This window comes from Charadrius vociferus, unplaced genomic scaffold (assembly GCF_000708025.1).
Source record: "Charadrius vociferus isolate BGI_N301 unplaced genomic scaffold, ASM70802v2 scaffold779, whole genome shotgun sequence".
NCBI lineage: Eukaryota > Metazoa > Chordata > Aves > Charadriiformes > Charadriidae > Charadrius > Charadrius vociferus.
The window spans coordinates 199,953-211,150 of record NW_009650166.1 but is presented as its reverse complement, the minus strand read 5'-3'; the positions used below and the strand labels follow the sequence as shown (position 1 = coordinate 211,150).

The 11,198-nt window shown below is 49.7% G+C and overlaps 1 protein-coding gene across 1 annotated transcript in view; it reads right to left on the bottom strand.

The window, feature by feature from the left end:
* WNT3 (wingless-type MMTV integration site family, member 3) overlaps positions 1-11,198 on the bottom strand; it is a 51,758-nt gene that overhangs the window by 8,425 nt on the left and 32,135 nt on the right. Inside the window, exon 2 of the mRNA XM_009892409.1 lies at positions 4,041-4,282. Within this exon, the coding sequence (XP_009890711.1) occupies positions 4,041-4,282 (242 nt within the window). The remainder of the gene's footprint in view (positions 1-4,040; positions 4,283-11,198) is intronic.

Here is an 11,198-nt window from a genome sequence, read left to right as displayed (position 1 = left end):
TGTATGAGCGTACTGAGGCTCCTGCCAAACTCACTCCTGCAGATCCAGTCCTGCCTACGACTCGGAGACCTCTTCTTCATCCCAGGAGTCGGTCTCCAGATGCCTGTGGGGCCTTCCTGCCTCATGCACTCGCAACCAGCTCTTTCTGGGCACTGCACTTCAACCAAAATCATGGAGTTTGTCACTAACCCAGAGATGGCGATTGCTGCCCCTCCCAGAGCAGCAGCAAGTCACCTGGCTTAGCCTTGGCTTTGTGGCAGGACTTGGCTCGAAGAGAGATTGTCTTTTAATAAAAATTGACCTTATTTGAAAAAGAGAAGGGAGGGAGAAGAGAGAGGGGGGGAAAGCAGGTTTTTCTTCCCTCCTTGTCCCAGACTGCACACCTGCAGTATAAATCATCTCAGAGAATTTGCTTGTAAAAACATGATCTTACCCCACATTCTGGGGTTGGTTTTTGTTGGGTTTTTTTGTTTTGTTTTTGTATTTTTTTTTTTCCATAGCCCAGGTTAGAAAATAAGCCATGCACAAAAGAAAACTTGCAGGAAGATGATCAGTGGCCCCGGGAAACCCAAGCCTCGCCGGTTCCGGCTGCCAGGCATTTTATGGCAAAAACCTCATGAGTCTGAATTTCGAGTAGGGGACGTGGGAGGGAGTCGGGTTGGTCAAGGCGGAGCTGCAGCGGGGGTGGGTGCTCAGCAGCCCCCGAATGGGAGCACTTTGGGCCCCCCGGGGGTTTCACCACGCTGTATTTGCTGTTTATTGCTTTGCTGCAGATTCGAAGCCATGCAAGATTCTGTGAAAGGAGAGATTAGAGTCGTACGGTGAAGCTGGGAAGAGAAGTGAGATGGGGATGTGATGGGAGGCTGCGGGAAGGGCAGGAGTCCCTTAGGCTGTTTCAGGGAGGGATGCCCTGTGCTCCCGCACTGACACCAGCACCCGAAACCCGGATGATGTGCCTAGAAGGAGCAACCAAGAACAGTTGGAACACGTGTGCTGCGAGAGGGTCTGTGTAGCCAAACCACCGCCAACGGCTCCGTTGTTTTCCCACACCACATTGCTCTTCAGACTAAGCTCTCCTTGAATGGAAGCAACCGTCATTAACATTTTTTGCAGCTCCTTTAAAAGGAAATTATCCTCAATTTCTTTTCAGGCTGTATTAGAAATGATTTTCCATTCTATTGTAGCGAGAGCTACGCCTTTGAAGTTTTTTTCCAAAATAGCTTCAATCTACCTAAGGGAGTAGTAGGTGAGATTAACCTAAATGTTGCTCTTTGATACTTAGAGGTGATTTCATCCAGGTAGTTATCACAGCTTAAATACTGGCTATTTTGGGCTTAGTATGTAATGCCTCTTGGCCTAATGCACAGTGCAAACTGCAGTGGTGATTGTCATCTTCGTCTGAGTCTTGCTATTAATTAATGATTCTTAGTTTGTGGGGTTACACCCCTCCATGTGTCCTGGAAGTCAACAAGAAGAGAAGACAGCAATAGCTGCCACAGATGCTTGGGGCTTGCCCAGGCATAAACCATGCAGTGGGGACGATCGCAGATGGCGGTTCCAGGTTATGGGCTCAAAACTCTTGATTTCTGTTGTTGCTGCATCTAAGGGAGATGGGACAACAGCCTGGGAGAAGGCGATGATGTGAAGGCAACAGAAGTGTCCAGCAACCCTTTCCCCAGCCCCCTCAGTGGTGACGAGTGGTGCTGGTCCCCAGGTTCATCACAGCTAACGAGGTCTAACAGGAAAAACGCCGTTTTATTGCCAGTGTTATCTCTTCCTCCAGCTGAGAAGGCAGTGGCTGAAAGGGATATGTTTTTCTCTGCCACTACTCATGCTGCCAACTTCAGGAATCGCAAAGGCTTTCCCGGTGTTACTCGTTGCTGCCTCGGTGAAATGAGTCCCATCCCGTCTCCGCTCATTAATTTTCAAGGCAGCAGTGAAAAGACATTAGCACATTTAAAAAATGTAAATAATAAACAGAATCAAACGGGTTGGACTTTGATGCATTGTTATTTGCAGACGATACTGTTTATTTTTAACTGTTCTACTTACAGGTTAGTGAGACACGAGAATGAAAACATTTTTCAGGCTAATTGCCTGGCAGTACTGTCTAGGAGAGCATTGATGCATCACGGTTGGATCAGGAAAGCTGTATAACAAATGTGCTCAATAATTTTTCTCCGTCTGTCAGAAGAGTTTCAGAGCTGTGGGTGATATTTTACTTTGTCAGCTTGGAGTGCACGGAAATGTTGAGGCATGTCCACACACGAGGTTTTGCTCTAGTCCCTGCAGCCAAAAGAATCTTAAAATATTCTTCATAAATTCAAAGTTCAGTTTTCTCATTAAGGGGAGGATGGTTCAAATCCAATTTTTAAGTGCTTTCATGCTGACAGAAATGGTGGTGAGAGATTTTTCAGGGCCTGATTGCTATAACAGTTCTTTCATAACGTGTTTTAAAATTTTATGATTTTTTTAATGATAGATTTTAAGAAAATTAAAACTTTGTGACCTTGTAAGTGCTGAGATTCAGGACGTGCTTTTATTAGGCAGCAAATTATAGTGTGGCAAGCCTTGGTGACAAGTAATTTGATAGTAAATACAGCAGTTACCCCAAAATACATCCTGGCAAAACAGGGGGGAATTGAATCTCACGGTCCCTATTAGCACTCTAATAGGACTTCACAATCCTGATTTCTGCAGTGTTGCACTTCAACCCAAATGAGTCATTTTCACTGAAATACACTACTGATGTTTCAGGAAACCGTACCATTATTGGAAGGCTGAAGCTTGAAAAAAATATCATGGACTGTTTATGTGCAGAATATTATAGCTTTGTAAGAGATTTGCCAGAGATACGCACACTCCAGGAGACTATTGGGAAATAGTCTAATGTCCTCGCTTTCAACCCTCATTTCTCCAGTTTCTTAAAGGCTGTACCATAAGATTCCCATTTCCAAAGTGTCACCGGGAAGAATAAATTCTTTTCAATAAACAGACTTCATTGGACTGCAGAGACCCGATGCGTGTCGATACCAATGAAGTTAAGCTTCGGAAATGTTTTTTGTTGCAGTTACGAAGCTGTGAAACCAAGACGTTACCCGAGGACGTCCCTTGTGCTAAACTCAGCACGGAGTCAACAGAATCCGTGGGATGGGATGGAGAGAAGGGGAAAGGGAGGTTTTATTGACCTTTTGGTTCAGTTTCACTGGAATGCTTTTTAATCTAAGGTCTTGCTTTGCTAACTGGATATCTGAGATGTGGAATAGTTTATCTGCCACCAAAGTCCTCCAGGACCTTCCTTTCAGGCCATATTTGGCTGCAGGCAGGTGGTACAGGTGCCCAGCTCTCTTGGGGCCCAACATCTCACTTTTCTCAGTGTAACGCCCAGGCTGTGACTCATTAGGAATCCTGACATTATGGTGCCTCATCAACGTGCTTCCAGTGTGCCTGACCTGTGCTAGTGGGTCTAGAAAGGTGACCTTTCAGAAGGAGGTGATGAAGATGAGCAAGCACGTGTATTTGGAGATAGAAGAGGGAAAATAGGTTTATTCCTCCTCCTTTTGTTCCTAGCCCTGACCATTTGGGGCTCATCTGTGAAAAGATATGTTGAAATCCCAACTAAGCCTGGTCAGGACCGTGGATTTCAACCATGGCTTCTCACTGGTGGGGAAACTTCTTCCCGCTGGCTTCCTGGGGTAGACAGCGCATGCTTCAAAGGGCCTGCCTTGACCCCAAGGAACCTGAGCACAACCCCTCTCCTTGGCTTTTCCCCTGGGTCTGCTGGACCCTGTTGTTTGGAAGCGCTGCACATCCTGGGCAGGGAGAATGGAGCCCATGGTTCCAGAACATGTGAGCATGCACACCAAAAAGTTGGAAAAAAAAAGCAATTGGAGAAATTAGGGTTGAAATCTAGGACATCAGACGCTTTCCCCAATGTGTTCCCAGTAGGATATTCATGGCATGTCCAAAAGCTGAGATGTGACAGCTCTACCCATCCTCGCAAACCCGTTCTCCCTCAACCCCCTGGCTTTGCCGTTTACCTTTGTCCAGGACCGGCCCAAAGATGGCCAAGCTGTCATCGATGGTGGTGCAGTTCCAGCGGCGGCCCCGGAACTGGTGCTGGCACTCCTGGATGCCCAACTTCACCCCCTCGGCCACGCTGGGCATGATCTCAATGTAGTTGCGGCAGAAGCGGAGCTGTTTGGGGACGAGGCCGGGGATGGAGCCGCAGAGGATGGGCTGGGACCCCAGGGAGCTGTACTGCTGACCTAGTGCAAGGGACCTGCAAGGGACAGAGGACAGCGTGAGGTGTGGGAAACCAGCTGGCCCTAATGGTCTTGCCCCCACCACCATCCCCAGGGGGAATTTGATCAGCCAAGGTGAACCAATAATTCAGGAACACAAACTAGTGAAAAACAGGGATTTCCTAAGAAAACAAGAGACTTCCTACTGAATAGCACTCATGTGAAAAGGGCTTTCACACCTGGAGACACCCTTGTCCTTTGTGGGCACAGAGGGAGGGACTGAGCTCCCTACATGGAGGCACCCAGAGCCATTCAGTGTCCTCCCAAGTGTCTGAGACATCCCCATGGGGCTGGTAGATCTGACAAAGGACCTGCAAGGAGCGTTATTGGGTGGGGAAAACACCTGGAGGCTGGGGAGTACGCTGGGGTGTCTCAGCTGTCAGGAGACACTGATGTGAGAGCTTTTGAATTGTGGCCAAGGTGGGAAGTGTCCTGTCCAATTCTAAGTTCATCAGCAGACGGATCGCCGTTTACTGGAGAAGGGCTGCTCTGGGGTCAGGCACATCAATGCCACGTGTCCCAAGCTGTCTTGACATCTCTGCAGGTTGTCCCAGCAGAGACTGAACCACTACAGTTCCACCCTGATGGACACCAGCCTCTAGCTGCAGCTGTGAGTCAGGCAGATGTGTTGGTACATAGTGAACGTGCTGCAGGGCAGATTTGAGAGGACCTTTTCCTGCTGGTCCAAGGACCTGCCAATTGCCCAGCATTAAATATATGGGTCAAATTCCTTAACTGGCCAGAAATCATCACTGAAGGGTGAAGACACATATTTGCTTAAAGGACTGAGATACCTGCTATTTTACACAAACAAGGATAGTCCTACAGCTACTGCCTTGCTTGGGATCCAGACCATCCCATACAACGTGTGGTCAAATCTGTGAATGAGCAGCCAGTTCTGTAAGACTGGATGTGATGAACTCAGTTGCTTCCAGTGCAGAAATCTCATAGTCTGGATACCAGCATAGGCAAATATTAAAGAGTTTTCATTTAGTATGTCCATATTTCTCTTGTACCAGGTAGTCCACTGTTGGATGCAGGACTTGAGGTGAGGTCTTACCAGTGCTGAGTAGAGAGGAAGGATCTCCTCTCTCTACCTGCTGGCAATGCATTTCCTTGTGCAGCCCTAATGGCTTTCTGTGCTGCAATGGCACATTGCAGCTTCACGTTCACATTTTTGTCCAGAAGCACCCCCACGTCTTTCTCTGATGCTGCTTTGTAGCTGGTCGCCCCCCCCCCCCGGCCTTTGTGGGTGCATGGGGTTGTTTCTCCCCAGGTTATTTCTCCCCAATTTGCTTGGTTGAACTGCATGATGTTCCTGTCTGCCCATTGCCCAGCCTTTAGCTGGGGTATCAACCACTTCTCCCAGTTTCGTTGTGTTTTTCCCTAACCCACCTGCCCACACCTGAAGATTGTGTGTGGGCTAATCAATATCTTGTAGTCCTTAATTAATTCAGGTTGGGAGAGACCTCAGGAGGTCTTTAGTCCAACCTCCTGCTCAGAGCAGGGACAGTTTCCAAGTTAGATTAGGTTTCTCAGGGCCTTGTCCTACAATTTGAAAACCTCCAAGGACAGAGAGGCCACCACTCTATGAGACCTGTGGTTGACTGTCCTTGTCCTGAACTGCTCATCCAGCCTGGGGTCTCAGGCTGGATGCTGAGCTGACACCACTTGGTTGAATTAATTGCACACTAATGATTTTAGGATGTAAAGAGAATACCAGGGTACCTGCTCAGGAGAGACATCTCTGCTGAGGACACTGAATGAGAAGATCTGAATCCCACCATGGCTGGGAAGCGCATGCCTCCAATCCCTGCCCCAGTGCTGTCTTCTGCCACGTCTCCCTGCTCAACTGTCTCTCAGCCCGGTTTCTCCTGCACCCCTCTGCCCATGTACGAGGCAGTGGGGCAACTGCCCGAGACTTCAGGACCGTAGCACTGCATGCAATGTTTTGACTCCATCTCCCACACCCTTGGATGGGACACACAGAAGAGGGGCAACCAGATATGGTTGGGAGGCAACAGAGCGCAACGGGCAGCACACTAGGACTGGTTCCCAGAGCTCCCACCAAGTGCCATCTGATGGGAGAGAGCTCAGCACTGCTGGGATGACTGCTCAGCTCCAAGCAAGAGTTGCAAACAACCTTAACTTCATTCTCCATCCGGCAAGGCCACCAACGGGGGGAACAAGCAGGAGAACGCATTGCGTTTCTCCAGACACCCACTCTTGTAGACAGACTCTGCTCTTGGGCGGGTGGCACGCTGAGAGATACTTTCTCCTGCCTGGATTTGCACAGTGGTGGAAGTGAAGTTCATATTCAGTGTCAGAGTTAACATGGATGTGCCTGCAGCAGCAGTTTCTCACAGCAGTGGTGGTGGAGGGTTGGCCTGGTGTGCTCGCCACGAAATCCACACCACGGCACACACACAAGTTAATTCTGCTGTAGCTCACCAGTGTAAAACCTGGCACAATTTTTTATCGGGATGAGCAGTTTGATGCCTCAGGGAGCCTGCAGAAAGCAGCAATGGCCTCGAGGGAGTAAGAGCTGGGATTTTCCACAAAGTTCTGGGGAACTCCTGGGAGGACCCATCCTACCATTCAATGACAGACTTGGTCAAACCCCTTTTTTAAACTCCTGAACCATCTCATGACAGAATTCCCGGCCTAGAAGGCCAGACCAGAGATGTGCACGCAGTTTTGGTACATCTGTTTTGAGGTTGGAGTTGTGATCTGTTGTGTGAGAGAGGTTCCTAGGGAGGGTGGAGGTTGCTCTTGGTTGCATGCGGTCACACACATTTTGATGACCTGTTCCAAGCTTTCCCATCTTTTCCTTTTCTTCCTCTTTTGCAAGGTCTCCATTATTCCTAAGTGTCTGCTCTTAATTTTCCTTGTTGATGATTCCTGAGAGCACCTTCTCTCCAATTATCACCTAATTTTCATTTTTTGTTCTCGTGTCAATGAACTTGTCATTTCCTCACTGCTGATCTTTCTTAGACCAGATATAAAAAAATCTCATTCCTCTTGACCCATCATCCCCATCTCCCCACAGGTCCTGGGAAGGCACACGGGTCTGGGTGCTGTGGTTGAGGTGACGCAGCTCTGGGACCGCTCCTGGGTCCCATGGACTGGCGATTTCTCTATATGGCAGCTGAGATGTGAAGAAACAAAACCTATTTGAAATCCAGATCTGAGATCCCAGGGGCACATCTTGGCTCTGTGTGGCTCTAACACAGAAATCACAACAGCTCGTGGGGAGGAAGCAAATATATGAGGAGAGGAAGAATCACAGGGTGAATTTAGAATAGATGGAGGACATGGACAATACTTAAAGCACAAACCACAATCCAAGGCTGGCAACCGCAGGAGCGACAGACCGCACGCTTCCCTGTCTTTCTTTTGACACTGGTGTCCTTCCTTGCTGCCTGAGCCTACGTTTCTCCAGCTCCCATCATGCCAAAGGAAATAGCCATTTCCTACCCCTGCTCCACTGCCCCCAGCTTTACCCGCAGAAGGTGACAGACGCATTTTCCCAGCATCAACTCGCAACCCAGACGCTTTGCACGCTCAAGGGCAGGAGCCGTAAAAGTCAGACAGCTCTGCTTGTCTGGGAGACTCCCTTTCACCACTGCGTGTGCGAGTGTGAGTGGACAGATGTGCACATAAAGGTGGGCTTTTGTGTGTGCGCACGTGAGTGCCGGGCACAACACAAGGAGGATGAGTGCCTATGGCAAACACACGGGAAATCCCTTTTCTCTTTCTCTGCCTAATCCCTTAAATCTCCCAGAAGTCCCGACACTGTCTGTCAGGCCACTGACTCCTTTTGTTCCGTCCAATAGTGCTAGACACATCAGAGCCGTGGATCCAGCAGCCTCCAGTTGACTCTTCGTGGTTCCCATTGATCTGGGATGAGCTTTAGAAGCCCTGGGAGTAAATAGTCTTGTGCAGATACTCTTTCTGCAATGACTGGTGGGTGCATCCTTCCCGAGGTGACTCATGTCTCCTCATTGCTTCAGCGTGGAAGATACTGTGCTCACCCTCTCAACTTCATCCTTCCTACAGAGATGACCAGCATGCTCATCTTCTGTTTGGGCCACCGGTTGGAAAGACACATGGCATCAAGAGGAATTAGACCTAGTAGTATTTGAAAGTAGCGGGATTTGGCCAGATAAGAAATGTGCCAAAACATACAAACAGGAGGTTTTAGGACGAGCACTAAGAAAAGTTTCCTGCCAGTGAGAGCAAAAGCTGCTAGGACATTTCTTCTTTCCTCTCTGCAGGAGACTGTAAGCTGCATTGCTCAGTGCGGCACAGGCTGCCCATCCGAGCCGGGTTTTGCCAGCCAGAGACAAACCGTGGTGAGCTGCTCCTCCTATGGAGGATTGGAAACCTCACTTGGGGTGGTTCCCTGGTTGGCTGCTGTCTGGCAAGAAAGCAGTTTCTTGGAAAGAGGTTTGTCCACCCTCTGCTGTGTGTGCAGGGCACTGTGAGGGCTGACCCAAAGGGTTTGCTCACACGTGTTTCACATTACAGTTTCAGCCCCTCTGCTCTGCTCTGGGGAGACCCCCCTGCAGTGCTGCCCCCAGCTCGGGGGCCTCAGCACAGGAGAGACATGGACCTGTTGGAGCGGGGCCAGAGGAGGCCCCGGAGATGCTGGGAGGGCTGGAGCCCCTCTGCTGGGAGGACAGGCTGGGAGAGTTGGGGGGGTTCAGCCTGGAGAAGAGAAGGCCAAAAAGGGGAGAGCTCAGAGCCCCTTCCAGTGCCTAAAGGGGCTCCAGGAGAGCTGGGGAGGGACTCTGGATCAGGGCGGGACGAGGGGGAATGGTTTAAAACTGAAAGAGGGCAAATTTAGATGAGATATTAGAAAGGAATTCTTTGCTGTGAGGGTGGTGAGCCCCTGGGGCAGGTTGCCCCGAGAAGCTGTGGCTGCCCCATCCCTGGAGGTGTTCAAGGCCAGGTTGGATGGGGCTTGGAGCAACCTGGGCTGGTGGGGGGTGTCCCTGCCCAGGGCAGGGGGTGGGACTGGATGGGCTTGAAGGTCCCTTTCAACCCAAACCATTCTGTGATTCTATAAAAGTGAAGTGCCAGGAGGGGACCAGCTACCTGGGAAGTAACCTGGTGTGGTCACCCCTTTCTCTTTCATCTGCAATCCCATAAACCTGTTGCCATCTTTAACAAGTCCTGGGAGCCCAGCTGGATGGACGGGAACCTTTTTTTTTCCCATCTCAGCCCTGGAAAATATTGACATTTATGTGAGGAGTGTAGAACAGCCTCCAATGAGCTGCCAAGTGGGGCAGCATCTCTGCTTGCTGTGACTGTGTTGCAATGTGAAATGCAGGGCGAAAATTTCTCAGATGTGCTGCTAAAGGAGTGTTTTCTAGCTCTAAACTCAGCAGCTGAAAGCAGATGAACGAAGAGCAATTTTTCCTTTTTCCCACTATATTGAGGACACCACCAGCCCTGTGGCCAGCTGGGCAGGAAAGCTCTGGGCTGTAGAGCTGCAGTATCTCCAAGGGCGCATCTTGTGCCATGGAGCTGGACACTCTCTGCATTGCGGCTCTTCCTTGCATCTCCTGAGGGATATTCCATGTAAATGTAGACATGCCATAGGGATCCTGTACCCCACTGTGCCATTTCCCTTGACAAAATTGTTAGAAAGAGCTTGTATTTTCATCCATGGAACCCCCAGAACACCTGGAGTTCCATGCAGAAATACATGGCTGTGGGCATTGCCCAGAGGATGCTGCTGGTCACGGTGACTCCCGTCTGAGGGAGGTCACAGCAACCACTGTGCCTATGGGATGTGTAGGTTGGTAAGTACCGTGTGCTCACAGACTCAGCCTTCCTTTGGTTCCCTCCTCCCCGGGGCCAGAGCAGATCTGTGCCAAGAGCCATCTCTCTTCAGGGCTCTGCCATGTGAGTGCTGAGGGGCCACCACACCATCACCTTCTCCCTTTGTCTCAGCATCGATTAAATAACAACCACTCTTCCTAAATGCCTTGAGAGCCACAGATAGGAGCGCTCCTTGAGGGCTCCAAGGACCTGATAGAAATGAGGTGTTTTTAAACCATGATATTTCCTCCCACAGCAGCTCAGGGCACAGCAGCATAATGTTGCAAGGCAAACATCCATCCTGTCTGTGCCCTCTAACATCTTGTCGCTGCCCCATATCGATCCCTGCGATTCTTACAGCACACCGGGAAAACTACATGTCAGCAGGAGGAATCCATGTCATGGTTCAGGTCTCGTTTGCCACCCGCTGTCTGGGAGAAAGCCTTTCTCTGCCTGCAGGGTTTTTTATGGTACTATTTTTAGACATATTTGGCATTTTCTGATTCTAGGCCGTGTTCTGCTGAAGATGGACAGCTGTAGGAGCTGGCACCCCACTGTTTCACACTGGTGAGCGGCCCAGGGGTGATGCATTGAAATGCACGTTGGGCACCAGGCGATTTTCATGCTGGCTCTTTCTCTTTATTTAGTGCCGTTTGAGCCCTTCTCAGCTCCCACCAAGTTTGCCCTTTCCCCCTTCCTAGCAGAGGCAGCACCACGCACTTGCTTTCCAGGTCAATAAAGGGCTGTGCAGAACCACGGCAAGCAGAGGTGTGTGATTAACACAAACCTTCCAGGAGAGCCAGACCTGGTTTGTTTTGTTGTGGTACCTTTTGATCTGTCCAGCTCGGCCTAGCGCAGCACTCAAAGTGTTTTTACCAAGTGGCAGATGTTTGTTTTAAGCTCAGAGATCATGAATCTCACCCCAACTTTGACAGAGGTGTCCTTATAGGCAAACAAGTGCCTCCAGCTGCTCGCCCTGTTCTGCTGCCTGGCCTTTGCCGGGGCATTACATCTGGTATAATATTCATATCTTCTAATTCTTGTAATTTGCTGACTGCAGCCCTT